Here is a 21,776-nt window from a genome sequence, read left to right as displayed (position 1 = left end):
GCAGGGGAGTGGGACTAGCTGGATTGCTCTTGCAGAGAGCTGGCATGGACTCGACCAGCCGAAAGGCTGTAACCATTCTATAATTCTAGGTGATGGTACCTTCATAACAACAGTCAATGCAGGCAGTACAGACACAGCTACAAGTCAGTAGTGCCATAAAAGATACACCCTCTGCCTATAGGTGCATTACCTTGGTAGTATATATCGAGATCAGGGAAAGTCAGCATAGATTTGTAAAGGGAAGGTCATTCTCGACTATGTTAATTGAACTGTTTCAAGAAATCACACTGTATATTGATAATGGGAATGTGGTGGATATTGTACATTTGAATTTTCAGAAGGCATTTGATAAAGCATCACATAAGAGACTTGCTATGAAAATTAATGCACAAGGGATTGTAGCTGCATGGATACAGAAATGGCAAGAGGGCAGAAAGCAAAAAGTAGCGTTCCATGGATTTTTTTTTGATTGATGGGATATCGGTAGTAAGATCCTGGAAAGATCTGTGCTGGAACTACTTTTGTTTTTGATTCAGATGAATAGTTTAGACGTAGGCACAAAAGGAACATTACTGCAGCCTCCTACGTTCTTCTTCATTTTTTTGCCATGCACCCAAATTCAACATTACCAGCAAATGTCAGTAATGTTCCTTTTGTGCCTACGTCTAAACTATTAGAGTCATAGAGTCTCTATGACTCTAATAGTTTAGACGTAGGCACAAAAGGAACATTACTGACATTTGCTGGTAATGTTGAATTTGGGTGCATGGCAAAAAAATGAAGAAGAACGTAGGAGGCTGCAGAAGGGCATAAACAAGTTAGCAGAGCTGGTAAATAGATGGCAGATGCTGTTCCATGCAGAGAAGTGTGAAGGAGTACATTTTGGAAAGAAAATAGTGAACGTTAAGGATCTTGCCATTTAGGATAAACTAAGAGTGGAGGAACAAAAAGATCAAGAGCTGCAGATACACTGATCTTAAAATTGGGAATGCAGGTAGAAAAGGCAATAAAAGGCAAACACAGTTCCACATTTTATACATTAGGGCATTAAATGTAGAAGCCAGAAAGTGAATTTGAATTTTTATAAGACATTGGTTAGGCCTCAGTTGGAGCACTGCATGTAGTTCTGGGGATCCCATTATATGTAAAGCATTAGAACCATGGAAAGGATACAACGAAGACGATGCATTAGAATGGTGCTCAGAATCAGAAATAATAATTATGCAAAGCTGAAGTTTTTATTCCCCCCCCCACAGTGAAGGTTAAGGGAGCAATCTAATAAATGTTTTCAAAATTATGAAAGAGGGTAACTAATGGGTGGCAGTCGCCTTCTGTTATCGTCTTCAAATATGTGAACCTCCACAGTGAGTGTCAGCTATCCAATGGTGGAGGACCCCATCTGACATAGACACATAGGGCTCAATTTAAGCGGGAAATTGCGGGTGCGTTGGAGCTCCGAAAAATCAGGGAAATCCCGTTCAGGTTCGAAACCCAGCTCCAATCCGCAGACTTCCGGGTTCTCCACTGATGCCTCCGGGTACGCGCATGCCTCCCAAATGCGGAAGTCCCACCGGCAATTAAAGTCGGCGGGATGACAGTTAAGACAGTTGTTGAGATAGTTTAAGTAGTTGAACTACTTAACTTTCTCCACTTTCAGGCAGGGGTGCGATTTTGAAGCATCCTCAGCGTGTTTCCCGTGCTGTGGGAAACACTCCATGTTGCAACAGACGTGTTTCAGCCAGCAGTGAGTGAGACATTCAAATGCTTATTTGACAGATGGGGAGAAATGGTCATGTATTGCAGCAGGGCACCCAGTTCTTTCAGACAAAGTTTTGGCTGCGAGATCTGTGTGTTTTCAATGCAAATTCTTACTTTCCACTCAAAATTCTTCTGTTCAAACATATTTAACTACTTTGCGGACCCCCTCAAACTCACACCATCAGGATGGGGGGGCGCCATGGCTGCATTCACCACTACATCGGAGGACAAACAACATCACCAGCCTCGTCAGGCATGGCATCCACCTCTACCACTTGGAGCTCTGCAACACAGTGCTGCGCCACAGGCACCTGCACAAGAGAACAGAGAGCAACAACAGAGAGGGGTATCACTTGAGGAGGCCCCATCCACATCTGCCATCCACAATGAGGAGGAAGAGGAGGAACCCATGGGCAGAGCAGCGGTTCACCTGGCTGAACATTTTTTTTTATTCGTTCATGGGATGTGGGCATTGCTAGCGAGGCCAGCATTTATTGCCCATCCCTAATTGTTCTTGAGGAGGTGGTCGTGAGGTGCCTTCTTGAACTGCTGCAGTCCATGTGGTGAAGGTTCTCCCACAGTGCTGTTAGGTAGGGATTCCAGGATTTTGACCCAGCAACGATGAAGGAACGGCGATATATTTCCAAGTCGGGATGGTGTGTGACTTGGAGGGGAACGCGTAGTCGGTGGTGTTCCCATGTACTTGCTGTTCCTTGTCCTTCTATGTGGTAGAGGTCGCGGGTTTGGGAGGTGCTGTCTAAGAAGCCTTGGCGAGTTGCTGCAGTGCATCCTGTGGATGGTACACACTGTAGCCACAGTGCGCCGGTGGTGAAGGGAATGAATGTTTAGGGTGGTGGATGGGGTGCCAATGAAGCGGGCTGCTTTGTCCTGGATGGTGTCGAGCTGCACTCATCCAGGCAAGTGGAGAGTATTCTATCATACTCCTGACTTGTGCCTTGTAGATGGTGGAAAGGCTTTGGGGAGTCAGGAGGTGAGTCACTCGCCACACCCAGCCTCTGACCTGCTCTTGTAGCCACAGTATTTATGTGGCTGGTCCAGTTAAGTTTCTGGTCAATGGTGACCCCCAGGATGTTGATGGTGGGGGATTTGGCGATGGTAACACCATTGAATGTCAAGGGGAGGAGGTCAGACTCTCTCTTGTTGGAGATGGTCGCTGCCTGGCACTTGTCTAGCATGAATGTTACTTGCCACTTATCAGCCCAAGCCTGGATGTTGTCCAGGTCTTGCTGCATGCAGACACGGACTGCTTCATTATCTGGGGGGTTGCGAATGGAACTGAACACTGTGCAATCAACAGCGAACATCCCCATTTTTGACCTTATGATGGAGGGAAGGTCATTGATGAAGGAGCTGAAGATAGTTGGGCCTAGGACACTGCCCTGAGGAACTCCTGCAACAATGTCTGGGGGCTGAGATGATTGGCCTCCAACAACCACTACCATCTTCCTTTGTACTAGGTAGGACTCCAGCCACTGGAAACTTTTCCCCCTGATTCCCATTGACTTCAATTTTACTAGGGCTCCTTGGTGCCACACTCGGTCAAATGTTGCCTTGATGTCAAGGGCAGTCACTCTCGCCTCACCTCTGGAATTCAGCTCTTTTGTCCATGTTTGGACCAAGGCTGTAATGAGGTCTGGAGCCAAGTGTTCCTGGCAGGACCCATACTGAGCATTGGTGAGCAGGTTATTGGTGAGTAAGTGCCACTTGATAGCACTGTCGACGACACCTTCCATCACTTTGCTGATGATTGAGAGTAGACTGATGGGGCGGTAATTGGCCGGATTGGATTTGTCCTGCTTTTTGTGGACAGGACATACCTGGGCAATTTTCCACATTGTCGGGTAGATGCCAGTGTTGTAGCTGAACTGGAACCGTTTGGCTAGAGGCGCGGCTAGTTCTGGAGCACAAGACTTCAGCAGTACAGCCAGGATGTTGTCGGGGCCCATAGCCTTTGCTGTATCCAGCGCACTCAGCCGTTTCTTGCTATCACGTGGAGTGAATCGAATTGGCTGAAGACTGGCTTCTGTGATGGTGGGGATATCAGGAGGAGGCCGAGATGGATCATCCACTCGGCATAAATGAACAGTTCTACTAACATCAGAAAGTGTGAAGAGTCCAGTCCTCACACCACCTGGAAAGAGTAGCACCCACACCAGCAATGCCCCTCCCCCACCCCTCCCTGCACTAAAACAGTTCTGCAACTACACATACATCCACTGTAAATGGAACCCAATGGGTGGCATCAAGTGTCACCATTCATGGTGAACCTCATGAAAGGGCCCTATCACAAAAGCCAGTCAAGAATGGCCAAGACGTGGCAGTAGTGGTGGCAATCATAATTAGTTGAACAAAAAGCTAATATAAATTAAAAATGTGACCAACCGTAAAACACCCTTTGTGCTTACAAAACCTTCGCCTTTCTCTTCCGACTACTTCTACATGGTGCATGCCACGGCTGCAGCAGAGGTAGTGGCAAGTTGCTCTTGTTCATGCCCTGACTGCTTAGATGCTTTGGGCCACCGCCCTCTGGGTCTTGGAGTCCATGAGGGCCCCTCCAACGACTGCTCCATCTGCACCTGTGCAGAAGCAGACACGGCCACCTGGAGGAGGCAGCATTGCGGGTACTGATCGAGAGGGGGGGCAACGGGTGAGATGTGGAAGCGCTTTGAGTGGTGTCCACTTCCATGTCCCCTTTCACCATCATCCCTTCCCTGGGCCAGGCCCACGTCACTCCTACCACCCCGCTGGACAACAGTTTGGAGGACATGTGTGAAGCCTTGTAAGGCCAGTGTTAGTGTATCTGCCTGCCTGTTTAAGGCAGCAGAACGTTGTTCACTGTGTCCGAATGGTCATTGTCAGGGTCAGATTGGACTCATTTGTGAGCCATGCTTGAAGCTCAATGGAGGCTAGCTTTCTTTCCATCGCAGACATTCCCTCCCATACCTGTGCCAACATTCCACTCGTGCAGGAGTTGGACTCCTCCATCCTCTGCGTTATTGTGGAGAGTGCGCGAGGCATCTGTTCCAGTACCTCGCAAATATGCTGCTGTCCCTCGATCATTCTCCTTTTAAAGGAAGGTCCCCAGGGTTCAGCATCTGTGTCCAGCTGAGCAGAGCCTGGAGAAGAGTGCTCCCACCGACGCGGACTCTCCACAGCTGCCCCTGCCACCAGTGTCTGCTCGTGCTCACGTGTGTGGTAACTCACCAGGTGCCAACCCAATTAACTGAGGACTAGGATCCACCAAGATGTGAGTATCTGCGCTGGTGGATGGCTCGCTAAGATGTGATGGTGCACCCTCAGATGCCGGCAGGTCCTCTGAGGAATAGCCCTCTGCCATCACAGCGGTCGCTGAAGACCCTGTAAGAGAACAGAAGGCAATATTAAGCATCATCACAGATGTGTCATGTTGCAATGAGCATTCTGAGGTGCTGCAGATGGCAAGGCATGTTAACATCAATTCATATTGTGCGTGATGCATGTCAAAGTTACATCACCAGACGTTTATCAGGTGCCAGTCTCGGCGTCCCCGACAGACAGGCACTCGAGGGTTCGGCTGAGCTCCAGCGCCTCCTGCTCCGCGTCTGTGAGGACGACGATTTGTTGCAGCCCCCCTCCGGTCCTCGCCCGCTCCCGTGCATTCTGAGCTCTCCTCTCCTATAAAAGGGGAGAAAGTACAGACACGTGAGTGAGTGATGGTGACGTGGCCAACCGATGAATGCATTGGTTTGGGTGCAACTGACCGTGAAAGAGATGCATCAGAGGGTGAGTATGAGACGGAGCCATGACATTGTATGAGGATTGGGTTGAGTGGTAGTGGTGGGGTGACTAATGGGGAAGGGAGAAAGTGGTGAGGAAGTGCAGGTGATTTGAGGATGAGCCCTAAGTGGGTGTGGGAAGTGATGTGATGGAGTAGTGTTGGCAGTGCAGAATGAGTTGTGGGGTGTGGGCGGTGATGTGGTCGACAGACTGTAGGAGCATAAGTAAGTGTACTCACTTTGGCTGACCTGGTTAGGTCATTGAAGCACTTCCTGAATTGGATCCAGGTGCAGGATACGTTGCTGCTGCTGGTGACCTCCTCTGCCACCTCGGGCCAGGCCTTCGTGCTGGCGGAGGCAGGTCCGCCGGGGCACACACGTCAGTGGTATTATACTGCCGCCACCACCGCCACCACCACCGCCACCACCCCATCCAGTAGCATCAGGAGTGAGGCATTGTTGAATCTTGGAGCAGCCTTGCCCCTGTGCTGCTCCAATGTGGCATGTGGGTGTTTCCTCCAGGAAAAGCCATTGGAGGACTGCCCCTTTAAATAGAGCTCCTCCACCTGACAGCCTGTGATGCGGGTGTGCAGTCCACCCGCTGCGCACGTTAAGTGGCACCAACTGACTCGCGATGCGAAACGGACATTTTTTATTCGGCAGGTTACCCACTCGACCAATCACCCCCCGCCCCCTGCTGTCACCTCACCTCCACTCTAATATCAGGGCCATACAGTTACAACAGGGGCCTCTGTGGAGCACTTAGAAGGGAACACTGCCTCATTTTTCCCTTTTCTAATCCAGGGGCACGTAACTAATTGAAGCACATGTGTGCTCCAGCTCTAAGAATGAGACTATAGCACAAAAACATCTTTTCTGAATGGCTCAAGTTTCCCATGACCAATCTACTTTACACACTCTCACCACATCTTCCATAAATTACTACTATATCCTCCAACTTACCATGAGCAATGCCATGAGAGATCCCGTAATACATTTTCATTCTCTGGCTAACTAAGCAAAGTTGGTAGTGTCAAAAGTTACATTTAACTCAATCGATTTTGGACAATATTTTGGCTTTGTTTTTCAGCCGTTTCTAAAAGTTCCTTCACATCATTTAAAGCTGTGGACAGTTCCAGCCATTTTACAAGTTTTTATTCCAAATAAACTTTCCTCATGCAATAACAGGTAATATTTACTGCTTATTCCTAATGATCCAAAATAGCTGAATTTTTTTTTATATATGAATAGTTTGAACTTGAACAGAAGTCAGATTGGTTACAGTCCCTGCACATAAAAATCAACTTAAGTGCAGGGACAAACTAAACATTTTTAAAAAAAACTTCTGCACTACCAGCTTTTCTTTCACCACTGTTTGTGCAATGCTCCTCATATTTAGGTAACCAAAAAGCTAATCATGCAGCCAAATTAGTAAACAAACAGCAGGGAAGTCAAATGGAGATAAATCCTTTTGTATGCCATGTATGGTCTAGCTAATAATTTACTGTTGATGTAGGTAGGGAAGATTTGGAACCACAATATATTCATAAGCGTAAAAAAGTCAATGCTACAGGGTTAGTTCTGAGTTTGTATTTATGGTGCATGCACTGTGTATGTATTGAAATTGTAAATCTGTAGTTATTGAACGCCTATAAACCTTCACTTAAATGCAGGTTATTGACTTAGAAAAGTGAAGTGTTTAAATCTGTTTATACTGTTGATAGTATTTCAAGCTCTGAAAAATAAAATAGAGCTTAATATAGGAACAAACAGCACATTAAAAACTCGGCAGCGGGATTCTTTTTATTAGTAAGGACGAATACTTAAAATTGGAACTATTTGTTTGCCAGATGTGCCAAGCTGGAGAAATGCCATGGGATTGGGCTCTGCCTGGACACAAATCAGCCATAACTTCTCTTCCTCCACAGACTAACCTTATTCCCGTGACAACAAGCAGTTCTTTGTCAAACAAAATAGGCAGCCTACCAAGTACGACACTGAGTCAGACCCTGGATGATCCCGAAGTCTGCATTCAACTCCCTCCTTAATTTTTTTTTTCTTAGCAGGACCAATAGGATGAAGATGTCCAATTTGTTTTAAATCAAATAATAGGCCATTTCAAACATCAGGATATATAAAGTCTATTTCCTGAGATATAACACCAACTGAAATACCTAAATATTATATAAAAGTCCCCAATTGGAAGCAAAGTTAAGGAGCAAAATCCCTTCCACTTACTATGAATGGGAGAGAGGAAAGTCCATTCAAGATCATTAAAAATCAATTTAGTGGAATTTCAGGACAAAAACTACTGTATCTTAACTGAAATTTCCCAAAAGATAGGTAAGGGCAAAAAATCTTATAACTCCTTACATTAGAACAAATGTGTTTTCGCCATTAACTCCTTTTTCATAGTGGAGAATATATATTTTTATTAAGAATTTTGCCAAATATCTTATTTTATGACAGTAAAAATGCCAACTTTTATTAAGCATAAAACTATAGATGAAATTTAATCCATTTATTTAACCCATATTTTCAAATGGCATCAAGTTTTCCTCCCCAAATGCAATTAAATAATAGAACCAATTTGGCTTGGGAAAAGTACTCTCACCTTTGAGTCAGGTCATTTCTTCAAGCACCACTCCACGATTTTGAGCACATAATGTAAGCTGATATTTCAGTACTGTAGTGAGGGATTGCTGCATTGTTGAAGGTGCCATCTCTCAGATGAGAGATCAAACCACGGCCCCATCTACCTAGTCAGGTGGACGTAAAAGATCTCATTGCTCTATTTGAAGAAGAGCAGCGAGTTCTCCTGGTATCCTGGCCAACATTAATTCCTCAACCAACACCAGCAAAAAAAATCAAGCAGTTAATTGACTGAAGTATACTGGGCCATCCTAAGGACATGAAAGGTACTATATAAATGTAAATTTGTTCTTTAAAAAGTTTAATATAAAAGGAAAAGGCTAAAAGGAAAACAGGGACATTTTAAACATATAAAAACACTTCCCCTGTAATTACTTTTTAAAATGTACTAATGCTAAATAGGTAAACATAGGAGCCATTTTGCACAGCACAGGCAGCAATGAGACGCAATAAAAAAACAAAAAAAAAAATTTTTTTTTAAAAATAAAAACAACAAAAAAAAATCTGGAATTAAAATACTAGTATCAGTAATGGTGGCCATGAAACTACCGGATTGTCGTAAAAACCCATCTGGTTCACTAATGTCCTGTAGGGAAAGAAACCTGCCGTCCTTACCTGGTCTGGCCTATATGTGACTCCAGAACCACAGCATGTGGTTGATTCTTAATTTTTTTTTTTCTGACACTCTGGGGTGCCTTATTGCCTTACAGATTCATTCCAGATTCCTTGCAGTGACATTACATCAAGCCAAAGCTCTACAAGCCAAAGCTCTACACTCTGCCCGAGGGGATTTCTCCCTGACTGCATCCCCCCGGCATACAATGGCAGGAAGGCTCCAAATGGTTGCCTTCCCCCATACTACACTTGATCTTAGCCAAAAGGCCGAGAAGCGTTGATTCTTAATTGCCCTCTGAAATGGCCTCGCAAGCCACTCAGTCGTAAAATCTCGCATAGCTTTTTTTTTGAGTAGTGACAAGGCCAAGTAGTTTAAGGTCCACCTGGCCCAGCAGACTCATCTAAAGGATGACACCTCAAACAATAATGCACAACTTCAGAACTGAATTGGAGTGTCAGGTTAGATTATGTGCTCGTATCCTGGAGCGGAGCTTGAATTCACAACTTCCTGACTCAGAGGCAAGAATGCAACCATCCGAATCAAGCTGAAACTAAATAACTGTAACTTGACCAGAACAGAGATTTAAAAAAAACAAAATTGCAATTAATTTTTCTTTACTTTGGACGACGAATATGGTTTTTCAAACATTAGACATCTTTCAGTAGAGTATGTTGTTCTCACAAACTAACTGAGCAAACCTTCTATTCACAGTCTAATTATTCTGGTTATTCCAACAGCAGCTTTGTAATGTTACATCAATTTTGATTTTTTAAAAAAATTATTTGCCTGTGTTAGTCACCATTAAATTTTTCATATTGGTTTATATTTTCTGATGCATTGGGGTCAATATAATTTCAAGGCCTTTAACAATAACTTTTTAAAAAGACAACTATAGTTGTTTTAGTTTAATGGCTCATTCACCCTATCTTGGGACACAGGATTTGAAATGAGTTAGTACTAGGTCTCCAGATATTTCCTGGCTGCTTCATGGTTGTTCTCTCTGATCGGACTCTTGGGAGATCATGCTGATCAACGATTCCCCATCCTTGACACAAAGGATAATCTTTTCATCCAGCTCTCTAATCAGATAGGCTTTTAGATTTACCTTTGGATAAACAATCAAATAATTCATGTAATACAGCGTGGTATCTGTACTTCACCTAGCTGGTGACAGCCGCATCTTTTTAGCCATTAACGGGATCAATACACTGGCTGTGCCGCTTCCAAATCACCACAATCCTCGCTGTATTCTAATGAGTTCTGCAGCAAATTTTGGCATAAATGCACCACTGGAGGACTCGTCTAACTTGAAAGGTGTTCGTCGGCAAATTCATCATTTTAGGAAACTCCGGGCCCATATATTACATGGGATTTACAGCACAGAAACAGGCCATTCAGCCCAATAGGTCCATGCCTGTGTTTATGCTCCTCACGAGCCTCCTCCCACCCTTCATCTAACCCCATCAATATATCCTTCTATCCCTTTCTCCCTCATGTGTTTATCTAGCTTCCCCTTAAATGCACCTATGCTAATCACCTCAACTACTCCTTATGGTAACGAGTTCCACATTCTAACCACTCTCTGGGTAAAGAAGTTTCTCCTGAATCCCCTATTGTGGCTATCTTATATTTATGGCCCCTAGTTCTGGTCTCCCCGCAAGTGGAAACATCTTCTCCACGTCTACCCTATCAAACCCTTTCATAATCTTAAAAACCTCAATCAGGTCACCCCCTTCTAAAGAAGAGCCCCAGCCCGTTTAGTCTTTCCTGTTAAGTATATCCTCTCAGTTCTGGTATCATCCTTATGAATCTTTTTTGCACTTTATCCAATGCCTCTATAGCCGTTTTATAATATGGAGACCAGAACTGTGCACAGTATTCTAACCAAGGTTCTAAACAGTTTAACATAACTTATCTGCTTTTCAATTCTATCCCTCTAGAAATTAACCCCAGTGCTTGGTTTGCCTTTTTCATCATCTTATTAACAGACATCACTACTTTTAGTGATTTGTGTATCTGTACCCCAAGATCCCTTTGTTCCTCTCCTCCATTTAGACTCTTATCGGAGAACGGTTATAGCACAGAAGGAGGCCATTCGGCCCATTGAGTTCATGCTCGCTCCATGCAAGAGCAATCCAGCTAGTCCCACTCCCCCGCCCTATCCCCGTAGCCCTGCAAATTTTTCCTTTCAAGTACTTATCCAGTTCCCTTTTGAAGGCCATGATTGAATCTGCCTCCACCACCCCCTCAGACAGTGCATTCCGGATCCTAACCACTCGCTGTGTAAAAAAGTTTTTCTTCATGTCACCTTTGGTTCTTTTGCCAATCACCTTAAATCTATGTCCACTGGTTCTTGACCCTTTCGCCAATGGGAACAGTTTCTCTCTATCCACTCTGTCTAGACCCTTCATGATTTTGAATACCTCGATCAAATCTCCTCTCAACCTTCTCTGTTCCAAGGAGAACAACCCCAGCTTCTCCAGTCTATCCACGTAACTAAAGTCCCTCATCCCTGGAATCATTCTAGTAAATCTCTTCTGCACCCTCTCTAAGGCCTTCACATCTTTCCTAAAGTGCGGTGCCCAAAACAGGACACAATACTCCAGTTGTGGCCGAACCAGTGTTTTATAAAGGTTCATCGTGACTTCCTTACTTTTGTATTCTATGCCTCTATTTCTCAACCTGCCATGCCACCTTCAATGATTTGTGCACATATACCCCCAGATCTCTTCGTTCCTGAACCCCTTTTAGAGTTGTGCCCTCTAGTTTATATTGCCTCTCGTCGTTTTTCCTACCGAAATGTATCACTTCACATTTTTCTGCATTAAATTTCATCTGCCACGTGTCCGCCCATTCCACCAGCCTGTCTATATCCTCTTGAAATCTATCACAGTCCTCCTCAATGTTCACTACACTTACAAGTTTTGTGTCATCTGCAAATTTTGAAATTGTGCCCTGTACACCTAAGTCCAAGTCATTAATATATCTCAAGAAAAGCAGTGGTCCCAGCACCAACCCCTGTGGAACACCACTATAGACCTCCCTCCAGTCTGAAAAACAACCATTCACCACTCTGTTTCCTGTCATTTAGCCAATTCTGAATCCATGTTGTCCCCTTTATTCCATGGGCCACAATCTTTTTGACAAGCCTACCACTTCATCAAATGCCTTTTGAAAGTCCATATACACTACATCAACTGCATTGCCCTCATTTACCCTCTCTGTTACCTCATCAAAAAACAAACAAACAATCAGGTTAGTTAAACATGATTTGCCTTTAACAAATCCATGCTGGCTTTCCCTAATCAATCCATACTTGTCCAAGTGACTGTTAATTCTGTCCCAGATTATCGTTTCTAAAAGTTTCCCCACCACCGAGGTTAAACTGACTGGCCTATAGTTGCTGGGTTTATCCGTACACATTTATGAACAAGGGTGTGACATTTGCAATTCTCCAGTCCTCTGACACCACCCCCGTATCCAAGGATGTTTGGAAGATTATGGTCAGTACCTCCTCAATTTCTACCCTCACTTCCCTCAGCAACCTAGGATGCATCTTATCCGGACCAGGTGACTTATCTACTTTAAGTACAGCTAGCCTTTCTAGTACCACCTCTATCAATTTTTAGCCCATCCAGTATCTTATTATCCAAGCATATGTGGCCTCCTTATTCTTCCTACTAAAATGTGTCACCTCACACTTAGATATTGAAATTCGTTTGCCAATTACATACCCATTCTGCAAGTTTATTAATGTCTTCTTGCATTTTAACATATTCCTCCTTTGTCTTAACTACAAACCCAATTTCATGTCATCTGCAAATTTTGAAATTGTCCTTCTGATTCCTGAGTCCAAATCATTAATGTAAATTGTGAACAACAGTGGTCCCAGCACTGATCCCTGTGTAACATCACTTCCCACCTTTTGTCAGTCTGAGTAGCTACCCTTAACTCCTTTCTGTTTTGTGGCCAGCTTGCTATCCATTCTGTTACCTGTCCCTGACTCCACATACTCTGACCTTAGTCATGATTCTACAATGCGGTGCGTTATCGAAGGCCTTTTGAGAATCCAAATATATTACATCTACTACATTACCCTTGTCTACTCTTGCTGTTACTTCTTCAAAGAATTCAACAAGATTGGTCAAACATGACTTTCCCTTCCAAAATCTGTGCTGACTACTCAATTATGTTTTCATTTTCTAGATGTTTTTCTATTACATCTTTGAGTAAAGATTCTTTCCTACTACCAATGTTAAACTAACTGGTCTATAGTTCCCTGCACTGGTTCTATCTCCTTTTTTAAATATAGGATTCACATTAGCTGTCCGCCAGTCCACTGGCATTATTTGCTTTTCTAGTGAATTTTTAAATATATTTAAAGTGCCTCTTCCCTAACTTCTTTTAATATACGTGAATGCAATCCATCAGAACCAGAGGTTTTATCCTCTCTAAGTTTGATTAGTTTATCAATTATCTCCCCCCTTCCTTTCTTAAATGTCTTTTTTGATCTCCTCTTCTAATGTCATACCCACCTAGTCAGTCTCCTTGGTAAATACTGAGACAAAAGTAACTATTTAATATTTCTGCCATGGCCTCTCGAGCCTGCTCTGTCATTACCTCAGAGCTTATCTTGTGCATCCCTTAGTGGCCCTATCCCTATCCTGATTTTTCTTTTGTTATTTATATATCTGTTGAATGCTTCACTATTTCTTTTTATATTCCTTGATAATTTAATCTCGTAGTTCTTCTTTGCTTTCCTAATTGTTTTGATGACATCTTTCCAAACCTTTTCGTATTCCCTTTTGTCATCCTCTCCTTTATTATCTATGTACTTAGAGTTTGTCTTTTTCTTTAAGTTTCAAGTTACCCTTATCTCTTTATTCATCCATGGTGTTTCACTGTTGGCTTGTTCGTTCTTGTTTTTGTAGAGGAATTTATTTCTCCTGAACTCTATTGATCATCGGTTTAAATATTTCACCCTGCTGTTCGATCCCTTTGTCCGTCAATTTTTTTTCCAGTTTACCTTCCTTAGTTCCATTCTCATCCCCTCAAAATTAGCTTTTTTCCGATCTATTACTTTGGTCTTTGTTTTACTTTTGTCTTTCTCAATTATTATTTTAAACCGTATTATGTTGCAATCGCTATTGCCTAGATATTCCCCTACACTTACTTCTCTAATCTGTTCTGGTTCATTTCCCATTACTAGATCCAGCAGTGCTGCCTCTCTTGTTGGACTTTTTATATACTGGGTAAGAAAGGAGTCCTGCACATACTGTAAAAACTCCATTCATAAGAACATAAGGAATAGGAGCAGGAGTAGGGCACATGGCCTCTCGAGCCTGCTCTGTCATTCAATAAGATTATGTATGATCTTCAACCTCAACTCCACTTTCCCACCCGATTCCCACATCCGTTGATTCCCCTAGAGTCCAAAAATCTAGCTCAGCCTTGAACATATTCACTGACTCAGCATCCATAGCCCTCTGGGGTAGAGAATTACAAAGATTCACAACCCTCAGTGAAGAAAATCCTCCTCATCTCAGTCCTAAATGGCCGACCCCTTATCCTGAGATTATGCCCCCTAGTTCTAGACTCTCCAGCCAGGGGAAACAACCTCTCAGTATCTACCCTGTCAAACCCCCTCAGAATCTTGTATATTGCAGATTGGAGGGTAGCAAATGTAACCCCACTATTTAAGAAAGGATGGAGAGAAAACAGGGAACTAGACCTGTTAGCCTGACATCAGTAGTAGGGAAATGCTAGAATCTATTATAAAGGATGTGATAACTCGACACTTTGAAAATAATAAATAGGATTTGGTAGAGTCAACATGGATTTATGAAAGGGAAATCATGTTTGACAAACCTATTGTAGTTCTTTGAGGATGTAACTAGTAGAATAGATAAGGGGGAACCAGTGGATGTGGTGTATTTGGATTTTCAGAAGGTCCCACAGAGGAGGTTGGTAAACAAAGTTAGAGCACATGGAATTGGGGGTATCATACTGGCATGGATTGAGAATTGGTTAACAGACAGAAAACAGAGATTAGGAATAAACAGGTCTTTTTCAGGTTGGCAGATTGTGACTCGTGGCGTACCGCAGGGATCAGTGCTTGGGCCCCAGCTATTCACAATCTATATCAATGATTTGGATGAGGGGACCAAATGTAATATTTGCTGATGACACAAAACTAGTTGGGAAGGTGAGTTATGAGGAGGATGCAAAAAGGCTTCAAGGGGATATAGACAGGCTAAATGAATGGGCAAGAACATGGCAGATGGAACATAATATGGGAAAAAGTGAAGTTATCCACTTCAGAAGGAAAAACAGAAAGGCATGGTGAGAGATTGGGAAATGTTGATGTCCAAAGGGACCTGGTGTCCTTGTACATGAGTCACTGAAAGCTAACATGCAGGTGCAGCAAGCAATTAGGAAGGCAAATGGTATGTTGGCCTTTATTACAAGAGGATTTGAGTACAGGAGTAAAGATGCCTTACTGCAATTATATAGGGCCTTGGTGAGACCACACCTGGAGTATTGAGTGCAGTTTTAGTCTCCTTACCTAAGAAAGGATATACTTGCCATAGAGGGAGTGCAACGAAGGTTCACCAGACTGATTCCTGGGATGGCAGGACTGTCGTATGAGGAGCGATTGAGTACTCTCGGCCTATATTCTCTAGAGTTTAGGAGAATGAGAGTTGATCTCAATGAAACATCTAAAATTCTTACAGAGCTCAACAAGGTAGATGCAGGGAGGATGTTTCCTCTGGCTAGGGAGTCTAGAACCAGGGGTCACAGTCTCAGAATAAGGGGTAGGCCATTTAGGACTGAGATGAGGAGAAATTTCTTCACTCAGAGGGTGGTGAATCTTTGGAATTCTCTACCCCAGAGGGCTGTGGAGGCTCAGTCATTGAGTACATTCAAAACAGAGGTCGATAGATTTCCAGATATTGAAAGCATCAAGGGATATGGGGATAATGCAGGAAAATGATGTTGAGGTTGAAGATCAGCCATGATCTTGTTGTATGGCGGAGCTGGCTCGAGAGGCCAGATGGCCAACTGCTGCTCTTATTTCTTACGTTCTTTCAATGAGATCACCTCTCATTCTTCTAAACTCATACAGTATAGACACATTCTACTTAATCTCTCCTCATAGGACAACCCTCTGGTCCCAGGAATCAATCTATTGAACCTTCGTTGCACCGCCTCCAAGGCAAGTATATCTTGCCTCAGATAAGGAGACTAAAACTGTACACAGTACTCCAGGTGAGGTCTCACCAAAGCCCTGTACAATTGTAGTAAGACTTCCTTATTCTTGTACTCCAACCCTCTTGCAATTAAGGCCAACACACCATTTGCCTTCCTAACTGCTTGCTGTACTTGCATGCTAACTTTTTGTGTTTCTTGTTCAGAGAGATTTGGATGTCCTCCTACTCCAACATTTAATTTTTTTTTAAAATGGTGAGAAACTATTCTGTTTTTCTTTTCTTCCTACCAAAGTAAATAACCTTACATTTCCCCACATTATACTCAATCTGCCACCTTCTTGCCCACTCACTTAACCTGTCTATAATCCATTTGCAGGCTGTGTCCTCCACACAGCTTACTTTCCCCCTTAGCTTTGTATCGTCAGCAAACTTGAATACATTACACTCGGTCCCTTCATCTAAGTCATTAATATATTTTGTCAATAGCTGAGGCTCAAGCACTGATCCTTGCGGCACTCCACTAGTTACAGCCTACCAATCTGAAAGTGACCCGTTTATCCCTAGTTTTGTAAACCTTCACCTACCTCTTCTTGCCAGTTTATTTAGGGGTAATTAAAATCTCTCATGATTATTATTCTATGTCCTTTACTCATTTCACATATTTTCTTAAATATTTCTTCCTCCACCTCCTTTCCACTATTAGATGGTCTGTTGTATACTCCTATTAGCGTGATTGATCCCTTCTTATCTTTTATTTCAATCCGTATGGATTCTGTTCCTGTTAGTTATATCCCTTTTTTCTACTGCCATAATGTTATCTCTAATTATTGAGTAATAATGGCTGATCAGGAGAAAATTCGAAATATGATATCCAATTAAGGCCATTTGAAGTGGTGTCAGTTTGGTAGCACTTTTGCCTCGGAGTCATAAGGTTGTGGGTTCAAGTCCCACTCCAGGACCTGAGCACATAATCTAAGCTGGCAAATTAGCACAGTACTGAGGGGATGCTGCATTATCAGAGGCTGTCTTTCAAATGAGATGTTAAACCAAGGTTTCATTCATCTGTTCAGGTGAATGTAAAAGTTCTCCCAGCACAATGTGAAGAACAGCAAGAGAATTCTCTTGGTATCCTGGCCAAAATATACCCCTCAGCCAACACCATCAAAACAGATTAACTAGTCATTTATCTCATTGCTATTTGTGAGTCTGTGGCATGTGCAAATTGGCTGCTCCATTTGCTTACATAACAATAGTGACTACACTTCAAAAGTAATTCATTGCAACGTGAGACATCCTGAATACATGAAAGGTGCAATATAAATGTAGATGTATTAATGGAATCCAATCCCAAAAGGAAACCCCATACTTGTGTAGTTCATCCTTTGTTTATTTCTTCACTTTGGATTCCATTCATGAAAACTGACTGGCATTGCAATCACAGCTCTGCAGGTGAGGACCCTATCTCCAATTGGGCATGAGAGATCACAGGTACAACAATCTAATGGATGTTGGATGAGAGATTCAAAATCAGAATGAAATAAGATAGCTATATTCTTCAGTGTTAAAACTCCTCTTCTCTCCAATTAAAAGGTAATCTTACCTCCATATAGATTTTTTTAAATGATGGAACTTTTTGCAGATTGTAGTTTATTTTTAGCTGCTCATAATGCAAAGATTTATAAGCAAAAGGTCAAGGTGAATTTAAGATGTGGTCAAGGACCCTTACTGGTTTGGGGGTCTATAATGCACATAAACCCAAAACCAATGAAGAACCTCACACAGCTCTAATCACTCAGTCTTATCTTGTCCAAACATTGTAACATATCAAGTTTGCTTTGGGTTATTGTTTGAAGGAAAAACAAAGTTTACACTATAAGACTAAGTCACAGGAACACACACCTGCTGGTACAGAACCACAATAATTACAAGCTCCATGCCCTCCAGCAACTATTACTCTAGCGCACTAGATGTTGCATTGTCTCAAAGGTGAACTGTCTAATGTTTAGTTATATGATCATGATCATCACATACAACCCACTAGTGCAACTTAATTGGGTACCTAAAGTAACAATGCATTGTTATAAATAAAACTAAAATATTCTGTAACTGGAAAAGTCAGCTCTCTCAATCTCCAGTAAACTCCACAAACGTTGATTACAACATGCAAGGTATTTTTCTCTGCTTCCATCCTGAAAAGTGCCAGTCCGTTAGCTACACAGGTGCACAGACTATCCATAAGATGAATGGACACTTTGAAACATAACTTGCCAAGAGGACAATGACTGTCTGCCATTAGCTGTGCATTAGTTACAGGGAAAAAAATCTCACTAATATATATCTTAACATACAATCATCGCACTTACAAAAAGCATTCTCAGAAAACAGATAGGGATAAAAGACCATGAAAAATTTACAATAAACTTAATGAAAGAGTATACTGATATTTACAGTAAATATGAAACTGTTAAAATACATAATTTGTATATTCTTTAATACGTCACAGGTGGAGGACTAATGTAAACTTTAAATTTTGGAATTTTAATTATGTCTTTGAAAACAGGATTGTTAACACAGCTTCAGGCCATTCACTGTTAAAGGACTAAAGTTAAGTTGGAAGTAGCTAACTGTCGATATCGAGTCTACAAATCCATATAAAACACAACATACTGTACACCACTGCTCCCTCGCCCCATCACCACTCACTAAGGGGGCGATAAGGTCACACACATAATTAATTAATTTACTTTCTGCCAACACCACGTGCGTTTGCTAAGAATAAGTGAAAACTTGTCTTAAAAATAAACACCTACGTGCTACTTTGTGGCGGTCCTTCACATCTCCCGCGGGCGGTAGTCCTGCGAACTGAACCCGGTTTCCAGACATTACTGTCGTGTTCTTTTTTTGTTGCAAAGATGCTAGTTCTTCCTTGCAGTCCTTTTATTTCGTTGTGGCGGGTGATTGTGTGGAGTGTCAGTTCAGCAGGAATCGAGCTGAGCGCTTGCAGAGCTTTGTATAACCGCAGTTCTGTTATGCTTTTCCCTCTCGCGCTATGTCTCTCGTCTCACTCTTTCTCCTGTCAGAGTGCAGCGCACTTCACGCCAAGACTGCAGTACTGGGTCCGCCCATTCTGCTCGCTGCTGGCCGGAAGCTGCTTTTCGTTCACCTGGGCAGCTGTTCAAGGGGAGTGGGTAATAAGAAGAGGGGAGAGAGTTATATGTGTGCAGGCACCCGTTCTTCGGCTGCGTCTTGTCGGTAATTATTAATAACATGATTGCAGCTAGACTGCGTCATCTTCAGACCAGTTGCTGCAAGGTTGATATACGTAAATAGAAAAAAAGGCCTGTGTTTGTGTATTTTAAATGTGAAAAGAGAGGATGTAGGGCGTGCATTAAACTGGGTAGATATACTTCATATGCATATTCATTGTTCTTAGTTTTCAGGCAACACACTCTCGTTTGTTTTTTCTAAACTACTGAAGTGAAATTGCTGTTTCATTGTTTTTAAGTTGGAAACCTCGTTTTAACATTTCAAAGTCTCTTAAGATTCCGTGGAGATAATACACGTTTTGTTCCAAATTAATTTACCAAGCCGTTTGCCAAGATTGTGCAAGTATCTTTTTATATAACTTCAACTACTAGTTTATTTTTTTTTAAATTGGCCGCTATTAAATTCCTAGGCGTGTTTTGAAATGCACCTCTTTTGCCTCCGTTCTGGCTGCGTTCACCTAACTTTATTTTGGAATAGGTTTTAATTATCAGCTCTACCATCTTATTGTTCATCATTGTGACACAATGCAACAAAATCAACGGTTACATGACAGATAAATACTATTTGAAAATGTTAGAGGAAAATAAGCAAGCGGAAGAAACGAAAAATGATGATAATTGGCCTTGAAATGAACTCACTACTAATATCGGTACAATTTTATTGCACTGTTATCATAGAAAGGTTACAGCATGGAAGGAGGCCATTTGACCCATCGAGTCCACGTGGACTCGATGCAAGAGTAATTCAGCTAGTCCCACTCCCCTGCCCTATCCTGGTAGCCCTGCAATTTTTTTCCTTTCAAGTACCTATCCAGTTCCCTTTTGAAGGCCATGATTGAATCTGCCTCCACCACCCCTGTATCTATGGATGTGTGGAAGATTATGGCTAATATCTCCACAATTTCCCTCAGCAACCTAGGATGCATCCCATCTGGACTGTGTGACTTATCTACTTTAAGTACAGCTAGCCTTTCTAGTACCTCTTCTTCTTTATCAATTTTTAGCTCATCCAGTATCTCAACTATATCTTCCTTTATTGAGACACTGGTGGCAGCAGTATTTTCCCTGGTAAAGACAGATGAAAAGAACTCATTTAGTACCTCAGCCATCCCCTCTGCCTCCATGCGTAGATGACCTCCTTTATGGTCCCTAATCGGCCCCACCCCTCCTCTTACTACCCATTTACTGTTTACATGCCTATAGAAGACTTTTGGATTCCCTTTTATGTTGGCTGCCAGTCTATTCTCATACTCCCTCTTTGCCCCTCATTTCTTTTTTCACTTCCCCTCTGAACTTTTTATACTGTGTTATCAACCTGACATCTGTCATATACCCCTTTTTTCCATTTCATCTTACTATCTCTTTTGTCATCCAGGGAGCTCTGGCTTTTGTTGCCTTCCCTTTCTGCCTCGTGCGAATGTACCTGAACCATGTCCTCTTTAAAGGCCGCCCACTGTTCAATTACAATTTTGCCTGCCAATCTTTGATTCCAATTTACCCGGGCCAGATCTGTTCTTGTCCCATTATACCCATGACCTTAGCACTAGTTAATATCCTGCAAGTAGCATAAATGAGTTCCAGCAAATGAGACAATGTTAATAAATGTGATGTTTTATGTCAAATGTAACCAACAATTTCAGTTTTGATTGATTCAGTTTTGATTGAGTTTGAAAGTAAGGGAGATATATCCATTGTTAAACTTGAGAAGGTGCAGATTCCTTTTTACTATATTGTATTCAGTACTGGAATTGTTTGACATTTGTGCTCTGATGTTTCCATTATTCAAAATATGATTTGATTCATGTTTTGATTATACTCAGGAGAAAATAATGTCATGACAAAATGGTGGTGTGCTTCTGCGATTTCTTTTGTGTGTTGCAGTGGTTATTAATGGTGTACCAAAATTCTTTAATGTCAATAATTAACTACATGTTGATGTTACAGTAGTTATAGCATCAATTTTGTTTCTCAAGTTTCTAATGAATACTGATATGGCTCACTGTTAAGTTGCCCCTGACTGCTTTTTTGTATCACAATATTAAAGAACCTTCTCCCCTGCCCCCTCCACCCTCATCTCTAACAAGTGTGAGGGGTTCATGGACTACTTTGTCACTTAAGTTTGAGACAGTCTGTTCAGCTGACTCTGCTGCTTTTTCCCTCCAACTTCCTTTTTCCCAACAAATCAAACCTCCCTCCCCCTTTCAGGCTCTCTCCTGCCTTAGCTCTCAATCTGCATTTCTCTTCCATCTCCCCTCATGCTGTCTCCAAGTTCATCTTGTCCATGAGACCCACTTCCTGCACCCTTGGCCCCATTCCCACTGAACTGTTAACCACCCAACTTCCCTTCTTGGCCCCCATGCTAGCTGACATTATAAATGGTTCCCTTTGCTCAGGTGCTGTCCCCATCCCTTTCAAATCAGCCATCATCACCCCCTCCTCAAAAAAAAACCATCAACTCCTCTGACCTTGCAAACTACTGCTTCAACTCCAATCTTCC

At 42.4% G+C, this 21,776-nt stretch overlaps 1 protein-coding gene across 5 annotated transcripts in view; it reads right to left on the bottom strand.

The window, feature by feature from the left end:
- The window catches only part of si:ch211-285f17.1 (sickle tail protein homolog), a 643,872-nt gene that overhangs the window by 590,674 nt on the left and 31,422 nt on the right, over positions 1-21,776 (bottom strand). For all 5 annotated transcript variants that reach the window (XM_068007127.1, XM_068007122.1, XM_068007126.1 and 2 more), the window contains exon 2: positions 18,824-19,184. In XM_068007127.1, the coding sequence (XP_067863228.1) occupies positions 18,824-18,896 (73 nt within the window). In that variant the 5' untranslated portion in view covers positions 18,897-19,184. The remainder of the gene's footprint in view (positions 1-18,823; positions 19,185-21,776) is intronic.

The sequence above is a fragment of the Heptranchias perlo genome, chromosome 2, assembly GCF_035084215.1.
Source record: "Heptranchias perlo isolate sHepPer1 chromosome 2, sHepPer1.hap1, whole genome shotgun sequence".
In the NCBI taxonomy this organism is placed as follows: Eukaryota; Metazoa; Chordata; class Chondrichthyes; order Hexanchiformes; family Hexanchidae; genus Heptranchias; species Heptranchias perlo.
This window is presented reverse-complemented; position numbering and strand designations above follow the sequence as displayed.